Source organism: Mobula birostris, chromosome 8 (assembly GCF_030028105.1).
Source record: "Mobula birostris isolate sMobBir1 chromosome 8, sMobBir1.hap1, whole genome shotgun sequence".
Taxonomy (NCBI): domain Eukaryota; kingdom Metazoa; phylum Chordata; class Chondrichthyes; order Myliobatiformes; family Myliobatidae; genus Mobula; species Mobula birostris.
In genome coordinates, this window is record NC_092377.1 from 62336972 (window position 1) to 62357867 (window position 20896).

At 38.5% G+C, this 20896-nt stretch overlaps 1 protein-coding gene across 1 annotated transcript in view; it reads left to right on the forward strand.

The window, feature by feature from the left end:
• The window catches only part of rel (v-rel avian reticuloendotheliosis viral oncogene homolog), a 55969-nt gene that overhangs the window by 27709 nt on the left and 7364 nt on the right, over positions 1-20896 (forward strand). Inside the window, exons 6-9 of the mRNA XM_072265282.1 lie at positions 9039-9179; positions 10375-10479; positions 15864-16079; positions 18469-18540. Coding sequence (XP_072121383.1) covers positions 9039-9179; positions 10375-10479; positions 15864-16079; positions 18469-18540 — 534 coding nt within the window. The remainder of the gene's footprint in view (positions 1-9038; positions 9180-10374; positions 10480-15863; positions 16080-18468; positions 18541-20896) is intronic.

Consider the following 20896-nt stretch of genomic DNA (forward strand, 5'->3'; position numbering starts at 1 on the left):
TCCTGACAAGGTGACCCTGTGGGAGACTAGTGCAGAAATTGTGTGGACCCTAGCAGAGACACTTAAAACATCCTAAGTCACAGGGGAGGTGCCAGAGGATTAGAGGTTAGCTAATGTTGTTCTGTTATTTAAGAAAAGCTCTAAGAATAAGACAGAAAATTATTGGCCGGTGAGCCTGACATCAGTTGTGGGAAAGTTACTGAAAGGTATTCTAAGGGACCAGATATAAAAGTATTTGTATAGGCATGGACTGATAGAGATAGTCAACATAGCTTTGTGCATATTAAGTCATATCTAACCAATCTTACAGTTTTTTGAGGAAGTTACCAGGAAAGTTGATGAAGGCAAGGCAGCGAATGTTGTCAAAATGGACTTTAGCAAGGCATTTGACAAGATCCTGCATGGGAAGTTGGTCAGGGAGGTTCAGTCGCTTGACATTCAAGTTGAGCCATAGGTCCTGTTTTTGTGCTGTAGTGTTCTGTGACTCTATGCAAGAGCTTTTTCTGATATGATAATTGAAACAAAACATTCACTCCTTTCATTTGTATCAGCAATTAGCAATAATTTGCTGTACAATTTAAATTGGCTGCAATGCCATTGTAATCAAATTGAGATTGACTTTAAACATCATAACGCTTTAAGTTCAGAACTTGCATAATTGTGACCCATCTTGTTAATTTCTAGATGGTTTCTTAAAACATTTGCAACAAGGTACTTGATGGAATTAAGATCGTAACTTAAAGAAGAAGTCAAAACAGAGAAATCGAAGTATTTTTCTAAAAGCATTTAAATATTCATATTTCTACTGTCCTACTTTTCCCCACTCCCCAACAGCACAAATATGTTCCCCCGCCATTCCAGTCTTTTTCTCTCAGTTGATATTATCACATTCCTCCGTCTATGTATGGATGGTGGATGAAGTTTACCAGTGACTTCAGAAACATTCAGCAATCTAGTTTCAGCTCAAAATACTACACTTATTTAAACTTGGCTAATATGATCACCTTTGACTGCTGCTGCTGTGACTCTCTCTAAGCCAAATGTACATTACTTGTATTCTCTGGTGACTTAGACATGAAGTGAAACAAAGATATATTTAGTTTGTTTTATTTCACTGTTCTTAAAGATCAGAGTCTGATGATGGATGAAGGGCTTTGAATCTTCATAAGTTGGAATCATCATGATATTTTCATTTCCAATGGTTCCCATTTGAAATTAGTTTTAGGGATGGAGTGCTCGCAGTGTGAGGTAGTTTTTGCAAAAACTGGTAGTAATTTGTTCAGCCACATTCTGGACAATTATAAATGTGAAGTTTTCTAAAAATTTTAATGTTCCCCTTCCTCAGGTTTCTGAAATGGTAGCCGTGAAAAACCCAGAGAAGATATTATTGGTATCAAAACAGAAAATGCTGGAAAGATTCAGCAGGGAATTTCTCAGATAGATTGAAATGAGGCAATTAAGATGTAGTTAACATCAGATTAAACTTCAGTTCCAATGTTCCATCCACCACCCTATTCTCCTCTGCTACTTACACTAACTTGTTTCTTTCTTTTTCAGTTCTGATGAAGAGTTCCTGAAATTTTAACCGTTTCTCTTTATTTCCACAAATGCTCAATTTTTGTGGCATTTTCTGTTTTATTTCAGGTTTCCAACATCTGCAGTTATTTTTTTAAACTTCCTTTTACTAAAGAAAGTATTGGTAGTGTTTTGCATTTTTGAATAGCAAATAAATTTATATCATGATGCCATTTATTAACAGTTATATTAGTCTCTGCTTGTGTCGCTAAAACCAAATAAATCCTAGATGATGCTAGTCAATAATTTTTAACCTTGTTTTTAGCTACATATAAGTAAACTTTCTTTACAACTGACAGAATTCTATAAATATGTACCCTACTGCTAGATTCTCCCATCAGTGAAAACACTTGCTCAACATCTGCACAGTCAATTCCATTCCACCCCACCCCTAGAATCTTTCATTTCAACAAAAATCACATCTGACTGCTCTGAACTCCAAAAGTTACTGTCTCTGCTGCTTAATTGTTCAATCTATTGAGCCTTCCCTATTGTTTCTATATCCCTCCCTAAATAAGGAGACTAACCTGCATACAGTACCCCAAGTGTGGCTTTCTGGTGCCCTTTCTTCACTTTTATTTTATCTTTTTGTAGAAAAAGCAAGCAATCTATTGCTCTCCTTATTGTGCATAGTACTTACTTGCCATGTACAAGTTTTGCGTACATGCAGACCCAAATCCCCTTTAAGCATTTGAAGCTATTGCTTCATTTTAACAATATTCTGTGTTTTTTTTTATCAAACTGGTTAATTTTTGCATTCCCAACTTTATCCTTTAACAAATATATTTTATTTGTGCCCATTCATTTAGTCTCTTTTTTTTTGTTTGTCATATAGCAATGACTTCAATGAGGATATAGATGGATAGTCAGATGCCAATACTGATGCTGTAGGGACATTGAAGAAAGTTGTTTAAAGTTATAACAAGATTTTTATTAACTGTGGAAATGAATGGCTGATGGAACTTGAGTCAGAATGCCAAAGTGATGTCTATTGAAGCATTGAGTACAGGAACTGAGACATAATATTACAGTTGTGTAAAACATTTGTTGGAACACATTTAGAGTATTGCATGCAGTTCTGGTTGCCACACAACGGGAAAGATGTGATTAAGTTAGAGCGGGTGCAGAAAAGACTCTAAAAGATGTTGCCTGAATTGAAGAGATGAGATTAGATTAGACTGTGACTATTTTCCCTGGAACAAAGAAAGCTGAGAGATAACCTTGTATGGGTTTATATTTTTAAAAAAGTATGAGAGACATAGAAAGGGTAAATACTTGCTCATATTCCCAGGGTAGTGGATTCAAAGATTTATGGTGAGAGAGGAAAGATTTTTTTAGAAAATCTGAGCAGCAAGTTTTTTTCACATAGAAGGTGGATCAAACTGCTACTGGAAGTGTATACGCAGATACTAAAATAAATATTTAGACAGGAAATGTTCAGGGGGAAACGGACCAAAAATGGGTAAATGGGATTAGTTTTGATGGGCACCATGGTCTGCAGAAGCAGATTGATGTTGTATAATTTTATGAATCTATCTTTATCCTTAATGTGCCCACTCATCTAGTCTACTTTCCTGTCCTCACTTGCTTTCCCACCAAGTTTGACCCAATACACTTTGTCCCTTAATCTAAATTGATGGCAGTGTAAAGTAAGTAGCTAAAACTTTACACTGATCCCAGTATCTCTCAACTAGGTGATTTTGTGAACCTGAAATAATCTCCTTACCCTAGTTCTCTATTCACAACATGCTGGAGGAACTCAGCAGATCGGGCAGCACTCATGGAAAAGTACTGTTTGGGGCCCTGAATGGTGGGAAGAGAGCCTTCTCCTTCCCACCCTCCCCCCACCTTCTTTATAGGGCCTCTGCCCCTTCCCCCTACAGTCCTGACGAAGGGTTCCGGCCCGAAACGTCGACCGATCTTTTCCACGGATGCTGCCCGAACTACTGAGTTCCTCTAGCATGTTGTGAATAGAGAACTAGGGTAAGGAGGTTATTTCAGGTTCACAAAATCATCTAGTGGAGAGATACTGGGATCAGTGTAAAGTTTCCTCTCTTGCCACCATACAGGGCCCCAAACAGTACTTCCAAGTGAGGCAACACTTCACTTGTGAGTCTGTTGGGGTCATCTATTGCATCCGGTGCTCCCGGTGTGGCCTCCTCTACATCGATGAAACCCGACGCAGATTGGGGGACCACTTCGTCGAGCACCTCCGCTCTGTCCGCCAAAACAGACAGGATCTCCCAGTAGCCACCCACTTCAACTCTGCTTCCCACTCCCATTCAGATATGTCCACACATGGCCTCCGCTACTGCCATGATGAGGCTAAACTCAGGTTGGAGGAGCAACACCTCATATACCATCTGGGTAGTCTCCAGCCCCTTGGTATGAACATAGAATTCTCCAACTTCCGGTGATTCCTTCCCCCTCCCTTCCCCTATCCATATGTCACTCTGCCCCCTCCCCCAGCTGCCTACCACCTCCCTCTTGGTTCCGCCTCCTTCTACTACCCATTGTGTTTTCCCCTATTCTTTCTTCCCCTTTCCTGCCTATCACCTCCCTGCCTCCCTTCCCCCACCTCTTTATCTTTCCCCTTACTGGTTCTTCACCTGGAACCTGCCAGCCTTCTCCTTCCCACCGTCCCCCCACCTTCTTTGTAGGGCCTCTGCCCCTTCCCCCTACAGTCCTGACGAAGGGTTCCGGCCCGAAATGTCCACCGATCTTTTCCACGGATGCTGCCCGACCTGCTGAGTTCCTCCAGCGTGTTATGAGTGTTGCTTTGACCCCAGCATCTGCAGATTATTTTGTGTTTCCTAGTTCTCTTTTGTCTGTTAGTTAATAAGTCCTCATTTCTGTGGGCTGTCACAGAAATCGACAAATTATCTGTTTGAAAATAGCAAGTTAAAACACTTATCACCTATTGCTTGTATTTAGAAAAAAAAACACATGCCTTCTTGGTAGTATTGAAATTCACCCAAAATGTAAGTTGTGGAAAAACTTTTATTTTATAAACTGTTATAAATGTTGTATGATAATTTGTGGAATCTGCTGTTCTCTGTTGAAAGTAGCTGAAGTGACAAGAGCTGCACAAGTCTTGTTGGAAAGTGAAGAAGGACCATTGTGATTGAAACAATCATCAGATATGTGCATGAAGTTCAGGTTTAGTACAATGACCATTTTGGTTGTAATTGTATAGTAAGCAGATATCAGGAAGCTGGTGTCTGTGAAACTGTGATGTCCAAAAGGGAACTGAAGGCAGGAAATGGCCCCAGTTCTAAAAATTGCTTTATTATCTGCAACATGCCAAATGTGAAATGAACTGCTGTGGCTTAAAAACAAATCTATATCAGATTGCCATTGGTTGTGTTTTCAGGTTCAGATCTATCAATAGTTTAGTGTCATATTTGTTTAATTAAAATACAGTATACAAACAATTGAATCATCTTAAAAGGATATGCAATTTAAAAATAGTACAAGAGGAAGTGTAGTTTCTATCTAACTTCCTTTTAAAATGCCACAAATTGCAAAAAAAAAAACTAGTAGGTTCTCAAGTTTTAAGAACAGATGAACAATAAAGTTTAAATAGTTTCCATCTTGTGAACAGCTTGAGTTTATAACAATGTTTCCCAGCTCAGTAAATCTCCAAATGCTTTTGTTTTGAAGTTCAGCTATTGTTAATAGCATTAATTTATTAATGTTAACATCATTTTGTATCTTTATAGTTTTTTAAATTTACAGTACCTATAATGTATATTTTAATAAAATGACATGGTTTAAATATAAAACAACTACATAAAGTAGATCTTGCACAAGTCTTTTGCCTATCCTTGAAGTATTATAGAATATATTGTCTTAAAATAAGATGTGCCACAAACATTTTTGTAAGAAATATACGTTTCTAATCTGATAATTTTTCACACTTTCAGTGGATTAAAGTCCAAAAATGACCTGCACAATCTTGGTACTTGTTGCATGTTGCTGATAAATTTTCCTGACTGGTTATTTCTGTATTCTCAAAGAAAATTAATTCCCTGTGCTTGAAGATTAGTATTAGAGAGCTGAATAAATAAACCTATGGCAACAGGAGAATACTTGCCCGTCATGTCCATGTCACATGAGAAAGATACCCAGCCTAATCCCAGATTCCAGCTTTTGATCTGCAATTCTTTAGACAACAAGGTATCAAGTACTTATTCAAATGTGATTAATATTTATGACTCATCCATCTTTTCAGACAGTGGCTGCTAAACCACCAACAGAGCAGAAGCTTCTTCTCTAGTTCACCATATTGCTTCCACCAACTATCATGAATTTATGTCTTATTTTTTATTAACCTCTGTTATTGAAAGCAAGTCCTTACTGTCATTCGACCAAATCATAGATCTCTGCTTAGCTCCTTTGTTTCAAAGTAAATAACTACTCAGGGCTAATATCTGTCTCAACAAAATTTCACTAATTTCACTTCTATTCTCTCAAATCCACATCTGGGAGCAATTTGCTAAATTGCAGAATGTGACTGAAGGAGAGTTTTGAATGTTTCATTTCTAGAAACTCTTAATTATTCCATAAGCTTCTGAAGAGGTTGTATTGAATATCCATTTGATGTTTTAGCTGTATGAGGTGATCAAACCTGTACCTAGACCTCTACCTGTGATATTAGGGGCACCCTTCATTGTACAGATTTTCTGCTACCTTTGTTTGAATTTACTAAGTGCACACACAAAACTTAAATTTTATGGATCATTTTTATGATACAGCAGTTAACTTTAACATCTTCCTTACTTCTACTTCACGTTAACTTTCGGGGTAAAATCATTGGATTTGAGCTGCTAATGTACAGAAATGCTAGCTCATATTTATTTAGTTAAAAGTACAGCACAAAAATATTGCTACTTTTTGAACCCAAGCAGATATTTATATTTGTGGCTATACACATCCATACAGAATGTTTATCATATACCTTTTATGAAATATAACATTGGAAAAAAGAAAGTAAGAAAATATTTGATAATAATAGATTGATAGCATTCCTAATCAGCTTCTGGCCCAGCTCTCCACCATACACTTTTAAACATGTAGGGATCCAGTGACACAGTAGCAGTTTGAGTGACAAGATGCATTCACAGGAAGCAGCTACCATTTTCAGGCGGGGCTTTCCTTCAGTTGTGTAATCTTATGGACTTAACTGGTTGGTTTACTATTGATATTTTTAATGGAATATCTGGCATTATGAGAACCAGTATTGATTGTGTGCTATTCTACTGCAGAGCAATTGGGATGCTACATTCTAATCTCAGTGTGACAAACACATACAGCGAATCCAAAAGTTGTTTTGATTAGCAGTCTTCATAGTTGACCTGAAACAGGGGCACTACAGCTTCCTTGAATATATTTTGGATTCCTTCAATTCCAGAAGCTCTGTAGGAATCGCACTGTATTGCTTCTTGTCTTGTGTCACTAGGTGACAAATCATGCCTGCTGTAGATTCATCAAATAGATGCAGCACAAAGGAGGCCATTTGTCCCATTATGTCTGTACAGACTCTCTACCATAGTAGCTCTATAGTTCCAACCACACACGTTCCTCACAGCCTTGCAGGTTTATGACAGTGATACAATTTCAGCCGTGCTTCACTGAACGCCATAATCCTTGTACTTCTGTCATAATTGTTTTGATACATTTGTCATTAGCTCTTGACATGCACCCTCTACAACCAAAGGCAATAAAATTAGGATTACATTTAGCTGCTCTTTCATGTTGTAGCAATCTGAACTTTCTAACTGCATTAGGAAGTATATTATGATGGAAAATATCCCTTCTCAGAACTTTGCACAAACTGACCTGAGCCATGGGGTGCTCAAATCTTAATGAAAGCCCATAAACACTTGTCACACTTTTGGGTATGTGTAACTGGCAGGTTTGAAATGGGGACGAGGTGAATAGCTTAAAGGTTGTCTTAAAGCCAGTAACCAGTAACTTTTTAATTGTGCGTTCAAAAGCACATCATTGAACTTGATTATTTTTATTGATTTAACATTCCACGTTGTATTCGTGACTTTCTTCCTACTATCTATTCTATTCTCTTATCTGCTGACCATGTATCGGGTAAATTCACCATAGGTAGTCAAAGTTTCTGATTCCATCTAACTGGCTCTGTCTCTATGCACTGCTCGGTTAGCACACAAAGGTGGTAGAGAATCCTTGTTATATGGATATCAGTCCTCTGGTTTTGAGGGAAATGTAATTTAATATTTTAATGGATTAGCATTTAGCATCTGTGTTACTTTAAAATCCTCACATTTAACCTCAAGTTTCTGCATTGCCCTGACTAACTTTTTACAAGGGTGTAATAATAAGCCTTTTGCTGTTTTAGTCAGTCATGCAAAAACATGAAAATATATATTTTTTCCTAATTTCCAGTTACGACCAGTTTGCTTATTGGGTTTGACATGGGAAATGTCTACAGTTCAAACGATCAAACTTTATAGTATTATAATAATTGGTTTTAAATGTTCTCTTATTATATAATTGATTTGCTTTCTTTTGTTGATGATGCACGTATTAAAAGCTGTAAATATAAGTACTATGTACAATCCAGGAGAAGTAAAGGTGACACAGTACCCAAAGAGATGTTCTTGTTCAACTCTACTTAGTTAGCCATAGATGCTGCCTGGCCTGCTGAGTTCCTCCAGCATTTTCTGTGTGTTGCTTAGTTTTCAGCTGATGACTTTTTAAGATTTCAAAACAATTGCCATTAGCAAAAGGCGTTCCTCTTCTTGCGTAGATTGGTTTGAAACAAAAACCAAAAGATACATCAAGAGTGGGTATCAACGTTGCCTACTCACATATGAGGGTGGAATGACTTTGCTGTGATAAATTTTGCATGTTAGTGGACGCATTATTCAAAAAGGAAGTGTAACCTCATTTATGGTTTGACCTTATCAGTTCTGCTACATGACTGTAAGGCGTAGATAATGGTTGAATGGCTTTGGATGTCAGTCGACGTCAATGAATCATGTGGAGGTGGTGATCTTTACCAAGCTTGGGAGGTTACTGCAGAAGGAGTTATTATTTCATCATTGCAATTGTTCTTTTAAAACTGCAGCTTATTAATTTTAACAAGAAAATTACTTACATCTAGATATTTTATAATAAATTCATTAATAAAATTAATAACATTCTCTGATACTAAATTGAACCATTTGAAGTAACAAAGTATTTCTTCTGTTTCTGATATTGTGTAAATACATAAAAAATGTTCAAACTTAGCTGCTGGCCACTGATAGTTCCTTTGACCAGGTTTGTCTTGTTTTTTTTATCTTCGGAAAAATTGATTTTGTATTCAAGCAACCATAAGTAAACTAAAAATGCAAAAAATAATCTATTTTAGGAACTACAATATGTGTCAGAATGTCATCATGAGACACTTTGTATTCAAATGAAAACCAGGTTTTTTTTTTCAGTTCCACAGGAACAGTTGCTCCAGATTGAAGATTATGATCTGAATGTGGTGAGGTTGTGTTTCCAGGTTTTTCTTCCCGATGAACATGGCAGCTTCTCAAGAGCTCTTCCACCAGTTGTCTCAAACCCTATATATGACAACAGTGAGTCTCAAAAGTCATTACCAAATACCTTGCCTTTTGCATTTACATGACAACCTAGGGGGTAAGGGTGGGGGTCTCTTTTGCCTTTTGGACTGGATTTTTCAATAACTTTTGGACTAAATCCTCTACTTCTCCGTCTTTCTGCTGATCTCCTTTTTAAACTCCATTTGACACAGTTTGGATATCTCTTGACTTAACAACAATACTGTCTTCAATTTGCACGCTGTAAACATGAAGTCATTCAAATTCTTCTATGACTTCATTGCCCTTGTGCTCATGAAGATCAATTTCTGATACTTATGGTAATGCCCCCCCCTCACCATTCTCCATTACCTTTTCCCTCTCTCTCACTTTATCCCCTTACCTGCCCATCACCTCCCTTTGGTGCTCCTCCCCCTTTTCTTTCTTCCATGGCCTTCTGTCCTCTCCTATCAGTTTCCCCTTCTCCAGCTCTGTACCTCTTTCACCAATCAACTTCCCAGCTCTTTACTTCACCCCTTCTCCCCCTCCCCCTACCCCCTTTCTGGTTTCACCCATGACTTTGTCTTTCTTCCTCCCCTCCCCCACATTCTAACTCTGACTTCATGTCTTTTTTTCCTCTCCAGTCCAGATGAAGAGTCTCAGCCCAAAACATCATCTGTTTACTTTTTTCCATAGATGCTTCCTGGCCTGCTGAGTTCCTCCAGCATTTTGTATGTGTTGCTTGGATTCTCTCTTGTTTGTGATCCATACTTAAAAAAAATTTTTTTGACCTTACCCTTCCTTAACTTCGCTCCCATCTTGCAACCCACTAATCTATGGTCTGATATTACTGGCCTCTTGATCAACATTGAGTACTTGTGCTAACAACTATCAAAGCCCTAATCTTTAAGGAAGCAATAGCTTTTTGGGCAACTTCCACTGAATAATTGTGTTAACCTTGCCTTTGTTTATGCTCATTTGAAAAAGGGTAAATATATTAATCCCATTTCCCTGTAGCTGGTCTGGCAGCAGAGCAAAGGAGTACAATTTTGATTTCCTATGTTCTTTGGTTTTTGACCACACTCATAGAATCAGCAGCTTTTGCTTCACATGTTTGTTACCTTAAATTTATCTGCAAATCTCTCTTAATTTGCAGATTGTATGAGGTTTCTTCAACATTAAGTAGCCACTGTATACCAGCCACCACAGGTTTATGTGTGTTTCCTATTTACAGGGGCACCAAACACAGCAGAGTTGAAAATTTGCCGGGTCAATAAAAACACTGGAACTGTTAAGGGAGGAGATGAAATATTTCTGCTATGTGACAAGGTTCAAAAAGGTAAATTGTTACCCTTAGATTTTAAATTTTTTTTTGTTATAAAGAGTGAGAAATGGGTATATCCATAGCCAGATATGATTTGTTTAAAAGAATCAGTGGGAAATTTTCAAATTTACTCCATTTGATCTTGATTTTTCACCACTTCTATGAAATTTCAAGATTTATTGCTGCTGAATTGGGATTACCTTTGTGCTGGTGCATATCAGTCTACTACTGGCTAATAGATCTGGCTAGTTTTCTTTCAAAACCTGTTCTGTGTACTTAAAGTAGAAATTAAACAGTAATTCGTGTTGGAGCAAATTCATTCATGCTGTAACATTCTTATTACACAGATTGTTTCAATAAGTTTGGCAGCTGGTGTAACTGGAACCCATAAAAATGAGTGATTTTCAATGGTTGGTCCAGCCAACCTTTGCTAACTAGACCAAGAATGGAGGAAATCCTATGAGTCAGAAATGGGTCATAGCTTCTAATTAATTGTATCTACATCGTCTCAGTACTGCAGTTAAGGTGCCAGACTGTATTATAGTATATTTCCTGTATATCGTAAATAGAATATACAAACTGTATATAGTGAAACCCCCTTTTACTAGGCATCTCTGGAAACTGTCTCGCTAGCCCCTCACTAACAGTCACTGGATTCCATGGCGAGAAACCCACCTTTCTCAGGCTTCATAGGTCTAGGATGCATACAATTTTGGTCCCGGAAAATCCGTGAGGTTGGGATGTGTGACTCGCCCGTACCCCAGTCTGCGTGAATGCTGTGTGATTTACTGCCCCCAGCAAGAAATAACACCATAAACTGCATACAATTATAACATATTTTTAAGAATGTTAATTCAAGCAGTTATTAAATGAAAAAAAAACAAAAAGGGCCCATTACTCTTAAACAGTCAAATGTGCACTTAAGTTGGAGTTCATCTTGAACTTGTCTGTTACTCACATGCTGGCCCCTCGGTCCGCATGAAAGCATACATCACCTTCCGAATGTGGCTCAAAGTCCACCTTGAACAAGCGAATCTCCCACGGAAATGTTGGCCCTTCCTCCATGAAGCCATCATTGGCACAAAGCACCTTGTGCAACACGGATGGCATCCTCAGCCATCTTTCTTCCTGTTTTCTCCCTGCTCCTGCCAACAAAGACCTTCAACCCAGCATTCTCCAGAACCTACTCCCAATTCCACTACCCTGATTGGCTGATAGCACATTCCTAAATTGAACAACAAAGCTTCTTATCACAGCTTAAACCCAAACAAGCTGAAAGCAGAATAGACTGCTCTTTCACAACTGCTAAAATGAACTACCCAAACCATAGCAGTAAAAATCCTAACCAGGGTGTTACAGTAGCATGTCTCCTGCCCTCGAATATCTGCCACCAAAGTATATTGGAAGCAGAATTGTATATAGAAGTTCTCTGAAGTGCGATGATCAGGACATTGTTCCTGGGTATCACAGAATTTACTTGGCAGGCAACTTTGTTTCTGAATTGCCTAATTTTTTTTTGTTTTATGTATGCAATTGGCAAAGTTGATGAAGATAAATTGTTCACTCTGCTTAATTTAGATAAATACATTATGTTTAAAAAGTTGGTGGACTTTAGGTGGAGTTTTTCAGTAAAGGACAAGTTTTTGTTTGGAATTTCCTAGGACAGTAATTGGGAAAGTAAAGTACTCATGTATTCAAATGATAACTGGTTACACTTCTGGAAAGTGAGAGGTGATTAAGATGAGAAGGTAGGTAGCTAGGATTGATCCCATAGGTGGGGGGTGGGGGGTGGGGGGAGGGATACTGGAATTAAGCATTCTTGTCTTTTCCAGCTGTAATCTTCAGGATTTTGCTCTCAGCCTCTTCTATCACTGAATAATTCCACTAGGATAATTTATATCCAGTATTTGTATACCAGTGGTTCCCAAACCTTTTTGGGTTCTGCCCCCTTGGCTCCCAGACCACATTCTTAGTGCCCCCCGCCCTTCTGGCCATTATATAAAATCTATAAAGAATTTTGATTTATGATGCAGAGTGAAAAAAGTAGGAACTACAAATTCAAAGCAATGGCAAATAATGGCAAAAATTATTCAAATCTACTTAAAGCTACAAATAAAATTATTTCTTTAATTATAGTAAAAGCAATTCGCATCAACAATTTTAGTGTACACTGGTAGTCCAACTATTCACTACTTTTGCACCTTTCAATGGGTTGGATGGGCTTGGTGCAGTGATATCAGCTTCTCAACATCAGGCTGAATGTTAATCAGAAGGAGTCTCAGATCTCCACGTTCAGTAATTTGCAGTCTGTTTCATTGCTTTAAAAGAAGTTGGGGGACTGCACTGAAACTGTGCTCCACTAAATATGATGTTGGAATAGCAATGAAGGACATCTTGTCCTTTTACCATGCGCATGATAGTGTTCAGAGATTTATTTCTGCAATTAAAAGTCTTGATATGATTTTTTTTTTTGAACCACAGCTTCAGCTCAATCATTTTGTAGCGAGATCAGTTTTTCCTCCATCCTTCCTGCTAGTTTTTCATTAGGAGTGTTCAGGAATGGACTTATTACCCAATCTTGAACTTGGATCAAGAGAAGATCCTGAAACCTGTCTGATATGTCTTTATGCAGCTTGCCCAGATTGGCACAGTATACTTGAAAATCATCATCTGGTATCTTTTCTTCCTCTTCCAACTCAGAGAGGCTCGGAAATTGGAAAAAGTCATGACAGTCAATGTTGTACTTAATTAGAGTTAACTTAGACAGAAGTGATTTGATAAGATTCATACTTCCTTGCAATTGAAGATTGATTTCATTAACCATTGTGAATAATTCTGACAAATAAGCAAGTTCATGCCTAATATTCTTGAGTTGATTACTGAATGAAGCTTTCAAGTCTTCAAAGGATTTTTATCACTTTTTCAAAAAGCACATAAAAGCTTGTCAGGCAGTTTCCTTTTGAGAGCCATCTGACTTTTGTGTGAAACAGCAAGCATTCAAACTCTTCATCATTCTCAATGCAAAGCTCTCAAAATAGTTGAGAATGGAAAACATCAGCCTTGATTTTATTTACCAATGTGATAATAGTATTTAATAATTTGTGCAGTTGATCATTAAGGTTTTGTGACCAGATGTCTGTGAATTACACAGTAAATGGTAAATATTCATTAGGGTCAGTTATAGCTTTTTTTTTCAAGAAAGTAATAATCCCACAATGGTGCTTGTCAATGATGATATGTTGCACAAGCAAGAATAATGCTGAGCAGAGACTCCTTCTCTTTGAAAAATTGCTCAGCATCCCAAAATATTGACTTCCCCCTTCATATCTGTTTCTAATCCCCTTGCATATAACAACTCTCGAACCATGCTTTCCTCTTTTATGAAGCGAACATAACCAAGATGCAGTGATTTGTTGCCTGGCAAAGTTGACTCATCCAACTGCAGAGCGAATTCTGTTGTCCTAAGTATGTTGCAGAATGTGTCTTCCATATTCTCAAACATTTCATCTATTCATTTTTGGACAGAGTTGCCACTGAATAGTATCATTTTATTTATTTATTCTAGTGACTTATGCAAAATAGTACTCAGAACCTCCCTTACTGCTGGCAGAATCGGTTATTCTCCAATTATATGATGCTTTCCAGATTTAGCAATGAGTATTGAAATATTGTATGAAGCGTGCCAACCATTATTGTTTTGTGTGAGGTGCTGGCAAACCTGTTTTGAAATGTTTTCAATTTCTGATAGTTTTCACAAAGTGACTGAAAATAAGCCAAGTTTCTGTTTGCTTTATCAGAGTGTCTTCTCTTTAAATGTTCAAAGAGCCTGGACAGTTTCAATGCCATATTTGGGGAAAAAAAAGTTTTTACACAACAGGCACATTGAATGCTGTTGGTTGCTTGGTGCTGATATAAATCATTATTTCAGATATTCTACACTGTACATCAACACTTCTTTTATGTTTGGTCTGCTTCTGCCATTTTCTTTATGAATTAACAACCACAATTAATCACCTATTGTTGAAGTCCAACCTCAAGTACTGTGATTAATTAAGGGAAAGGTTATGGCATCTTCATAGCTCAAGCAAAACCTGACTCAGCCTGAAGATACGTGAAGTGGGACAGCAATATATCAGTTGGGTCGTGGTCTAGAGAAATGTGGTTAAGATAATTTGAAATGGCAGCTTATGAACTTTATCCCATTGACCACCATACCCTAGTTCACAGGAACTGCGTCCCAATGTGATTAAAGTATGGGTATCATAGTACTACAGTAGTGAACAGCAATAATGTGTGGGTCGGGCCCAGAAATAACACAATTTCTTCAGTCCAGATTTCCCATGATATGCTAAATACAGAAGTGTCACTTTGTACTTCAACAACTATAACACGCTTCGAGCAAAATCTAACAGTATGGTGGATCAGCAAACGGTGAGGTGATTATGTGATCATTGTAGTCATATATGAGACACTGAAGATCAAATGCTTATAATAAATAATTAATTTCTTAAATTAAGGCTATAAACCCTCAGATGCCCCCCTGCTGCTGAGCACACCCCACACTGCCCCCTTTAACTTTATTGTCTCCCCCCCCCCTTAGAAACTCCCACTGCTGTGGGGGGGTATTATAACCCACTTTGGGAAACACTGTTGTATATTATGGGAAGTGAACATGAGGATATTTACTTTACTTTTACATCAACATGAGTGATTTCATTCTTAAAGGGAAATTTTTCCTCAGAATTACTTTGACTGCAGTAATTACTTTTTCTGAAGTGGTCAGTGGTAGTAGAAATAATCCAATTTTCTTTAAAGTGATCACACCTACTGTTTTGTGAAAAGAGCTGTACACTTTCATGTCAACCAAGTATCTGTTTTAACGGTTGTACCCAGTGACAGTAAGGTATTTGGTCATGCAGTAAAGGCTATTGGGGGTACTAATTTGGTTAATGCCACCATGAATATTACATTGGCAGCTATCCAGTCAAGTGTCTGATTATTTCAATCCCAGCTTTTCAACCAAATTAAAAGTTCATTTGCAAAATAAATTATGAACGTGGGGCTGGAAGCTGAAAAACTGGTCAGGATACTTTTTATTTTCTTCAGTCTAAAATACTAGTAAAGAGATTGAACACTGCCAAATACAAAGATACTTACAAATGTTCTTCATAATCTGTCATCTATTTATTTCAACCGACCTTGTTAATGGGTATCTTCAAATTAGTAAATTGTAACTACCACCGTGGCAAAAAGGAATAGAAAGTGTATTTTATAAAACCAAAGGAAGAAAATACAGCTGGATATTGATCACTAATTATGAACAGCAAAATTAAAATCATATTGAGTCAGCATTGTTTGTACATAGTACTGATGATTTTTTTTCATATTTATGTCTATAGATGACATTGAAGTTCGTTTCTTTACTTCAAAGTGGGAGGCCAAAGGTTCATTTTCACAAGCTGATGTACATCGGCAGGTCGCTATTGTCTTTCGGACACCAGCATATTGTCAAAGTAATATCACTGAGCCTGTATCAGTGAAAATGCAACTTCGCAGACCTTCAGATCAAGAAGTCAGTGAGCCTATGGAGTTCAGATACCTTCCAGACGAAAGAGGTAGATTTCTGCATTCACAGAGTTCTACAATATGCAAACAAACCTTGCAGCTCAACTTGGACATGCTGGCCAAGATGCTTACCTATACGGATTCCATTTGCCTGAGTTTGGCTCACGTCCCTCAAACCTTTCCTGATTGTTGCAATTGTACCTGGCTTTACCATTTTCTCTGACACCTTGTTCTATGTACCCTCTGTATAGAAAAAGCTGGCCCTCAGATCCCTATTAAGTCCTTCTCCTCTCATTGTAAATCTATATCCTCTAGTTTTTGACTCATTACCTGGAAAAATAGCTGAATATCTAATATATCTATGCCTCTTATATTTTATTTCACTATTCCACCACTTCATCTGATTTCATGTAATTTTACGAGAAGTTGAATCAAGTGCTGACAAATTATTTAAATTTGGAGACCATCAAAGCAGAACTTAATTCCTCACCATTAAGCATATCTACAGGGAGTGCTGTCGCAGGAAAGCAGCATCCATCCTCAAGGACCCCCACCATCCACCCAGGCTATGCTCTTTTCTTGCTGCTGCCATCAGGAAGGAGGTACAGGGTCCTCAGGACCCACACCTCCAGGTTCAGGAATGGTTATTACCCCTCAACCATCAGGCAGGAGGTACAGGGGCCTCGGGACCCACACCTCCAGATTCAGGAACAGTTATTACCCCTCAACCATCAGGCAGGAGGTACAGGGGCCTCGGGACCCACACCGACCAGGTTCAGGAACAGTTATTACCTCTCAACCATCAAGAAGGTGGTACAGGGGCCTCGGGACCCACACCACCAGGTTCAGGAACAGTTATTAACCCTCAACCATCAGGCTTTTGAACCAGAGGTGTAACTTCACTCACTGAACTGTTCCCACATCCTATGGACTCTGTGTCAAGGACTCTTCATCCCATGATCTTGATATTTATTATTATTATTTTGCTTGCTTTTTTTGTATTTGCACGGTTTATCTTCTTTTGCACATTGGTTGTTTGTCCATCTTCTTGTGTGTGGTTCCATTATGGTTGTTTGTACTTACCGCGAATACCCGCAGGAAAATGAATCTCAGGGTAGTATATGGTGACATATATGTACTTTGATGATAAATTTATTTTGAACTTTGAGAATTCTGATGACAGATAAATACCTCCCACTTTCCTCAGGGCTAATTTAACTAGGATGTCTCTTGAGTTAGGAACTAGGCTCATTGACGCACAAAGTCTGGGCTGACAATTAAACCCCTTTGTTAATCCCCACATATCCATCAACTCCATCCAGATTTAACCATTCATCGACACACCAGGGCCATCTTGCAATGCGCAGTTTTGGAATTAATGATTCTATAGAGAGTGCAGTTTACTAACCACTCACTAACACCCTCACTCCTCAACTATAAATGATGTTGAGCAGCATTCAAGTGACAACTTGGTGGCATGCAAGTATTTGATCATCTTTTTTCCTTTGAGTGTAAAGTGTTCATTTCCCCTTCATATTCAGTGGCTGAATCCACAATATTAACACCTTCGGGACAGCTTTCTCCACCAGGCCATCAGACTGATTAATTCATGCTGATGCTATTGTATTTCTAAGCTATATTGACTGTTCTGTTATCTATCTTACTGTGCATACTATTTATTACAAATTACTATAATTTGCACATTGCACATTAAGAGATGTAATGTAAAGAATTTTACTCATGTATGTGAAGGATGTAAGAAATACAGTCAATCCAATTCAATTTGAGATACAATTGATAAGAAATATAACTGAGTAAGCCACTGAGATACTGTAGTAAAACTGGAGCATATGGAACTTGCTTTCTGACTCTTTAAGGACTTTCTATGAACTATAAAGCAGAAGTGACAGGAAATCATGAACTTGCCTCATGATTACATCACATGAATTGCATTCTGCAGGATGTTAAGCCTCCATTCATCCCACCACTAGCATATTTTGGTCACAATGTATACCATATATGATATGCACTACTGTAACTTGGCAAGGCTGCTTTTGATAACATCCCAAAATCTGTGACCCTTCCACATAGAAGGACAAGGTATTAATGATGTAATCAACCAAGCAACTGGATGATTTTCCCTCCTAGAGGTGTGGAAATATTTTCACTACAAGAAACCTTTAGAGAGAGCCGCTCATTCAACGGTAATTAGCACCAGTAAAGATGGCTTTACCAAAAATGCTCCAGATTTTTGATTAAAAGAAATACAGTTTGGTGCCAAATTTTGTTTGATAATATTCCTGTGAAGACAGTTTCTATGTCAAATGTGCTTTATAAAGGCACATTGTTTAAGCCCACAAAATGTTTGGGATTTTAATGATGCTTTTATCTTGAGGACTATGTTCCATTCTTACAATTCCATTGCACTTATTTTTACAGATAACCATTTTTATGAAAAAAGAAAGAGGACAGCTGATGTTTTCCATAAAATGATGCAGGATTGGGTACCAGGTAAGGAATACATTAAATAGCACGTGCAAAGAGTCTTCATTTTTAGTTGGGGATGATGTTTAGCTGTCTTCTGTGAGCTGTAAATATCACATCCCAGAAGAATCTTGTATTGTATTACAACCCTTTCTCATCCTGGCATTTAATGTTCCACATTTCTGAGAGGAGTTTACGTAAATTAGATTATAATTACATTCTGATACTGAAACAAAACAACTTTTAGTTCTGTTGTGTACTTTCTGGCTTTTTGCCTAATGAAACTGGCTGCATTATTATGAAGTAAAGGAGGATTAAGAAGATACCTGTTCATTGTATATTTATCAATGGAAGTGCAAACAAAATTAAGTTGTCTTCCTAAGCTGGGTATCTGACTTGCCTTTATTCTGGTTTGGTACTGTAAGTGCAGATCAGTTGCTTAAGTCTGGAGCAGAAAAGGAACTTGGTGGGTTCCAACATTGGTGGAGACTCTTTGACTTCACAGATTCTGCTTGATTACTGAGTTCTTCTGGCAGTTTTTTTTTTTTGGTAAATGCAGATACCTGAGTTAGCCAGCTGCAACACAATCCCACCACTAGCCCTTAACACTTGCCCTTGCATCTCCTCCCTCACCACCATCCAAGGACCTAAACAGTTCTTCCAGCTGAAGCAAAGATTCACCTGCATCTCTGCCAAACTTGTCTACTGCATTGAGTGCTCCTGATGTTGCCTCCTCTACATCATCAAGACCAAGAACACACTCGGCAACGGTTTCACAGAGCACCTCCACTCAGTCCACAATGTCCACTCTGAGCTCCCAATTGCAGCCCATTTCAACATCCGTCCCCTTCCCATCTTTGGCCTTCTCTACTACCAGTGTGAAGCCCAATCTAAACTGGATTGTATTCTGCCTGGGTAGTCTACAGTCTGTAACCCAATGGCATGAATATTGAGTTTTCCAGCCTTGGGTAAATTCCCTCTTTTATTTCCCTCTTGCCCCACCCAACTCTTCTCCCTCTCCTCATCTGGTCCTCCCATTTTTGTCTCCCTTCCCACTCTGACCTCGCTATTCTGGTTCACCCACACTTGCCTTCATCTCCTTTCACTTCCTGGCTCTATCAACCCACTTCACACACAAGTTCTCCCCCACCACCGCCTGTCTCCCACCTGATCCCAACAGTCATTCACTTCTCCAATGTTCTATTCTCACCTCCTTTACTAATCTAAATCCAGATATTATATTTCTTTCCCTCTTATTCTCTGCCTCCAACTATCTGCTTACAGACTTCCAGCTCCAGCCCTGCTCACCTCTCCTACCTGGCATTACCTGCCTGTCACTTTAAACCCCTCCTCTGGCCACCAATTGCTTCTGGATGTGTTCTCGTCACTCTCCTACTCCTCTATACTGGCCATCTCACCTCTCTGGTCTCAGTCCTGATGTTTCAACTGAAACATCAACGATTTATTTCCTCCCACAGACACTGCTGGACCTATCAAGTTCCTCCAACACATTATGCTTGCAGTGTCAGTGACTACTGCCGCCATATACAGTAACAAAGAGCCCAAACACAGACAAGTTTATATCACATTGACATCTTGGCCTCATAAGTGGGACACTGGCTATACAAGCTTTAGTTTCTCATTCTTTACCCCATCAATACAGTTTGAGTTTTGTAAGAAGCAAATGGCTGGGCATTATAGACGCTGCTTGGGATGTGCTTTGCCAGCCTTTCTTGCAAAAGTAAAACATAAAAGAAAAGCACCTGACTTTGAGGCACATCCAGTTTCTTAGCTAAAAGAGCTGGGCTGCTCATTTGTTGGTTTCTGCCCATTTGCCTTTGGAGACCCACACTTGTGTTTAAACCTGGAAGATGCCTAACCTTGGTATCCTGTTTCCCAGTAGAATAACTTGCATCAGAAATGCATCATGACCTGTTTCAAAAAGGGAACCTACTGAGCATTACAGCACAGAAGCAGGCCAATCAGCCCTACAAGTCCGTGCTGACATGGTGCCCACTCCGCTAGTCCCAATTTCCTGCATTTGGTCCGTATAAGCCCCGCCCCTCCACATATTTATCCAAATGCTTCTTAAATGATACAGTACCTCAATCACTTCCTCTGGCAACTCTTTCCATATACTCACCGCTCTCTTTGTGCGGAAGAAGTTGCCCCTCATATGTAAATCTATGCCCCTTAGTTTTGGACTCTCCATCCTGGAGAAAAGACTGTTGTCATCCATCTTATTTTTGCCTCTTATGACCTTAAGCATTTCTATATGGTCACCCCTCATTACACTTTGGTCCAAGCACTACTTTTATATGCTTTTGTAATTAACAGCATTGTCAAACAATGTGCTGTGTTATGCTAACAAAGGATATTTTTG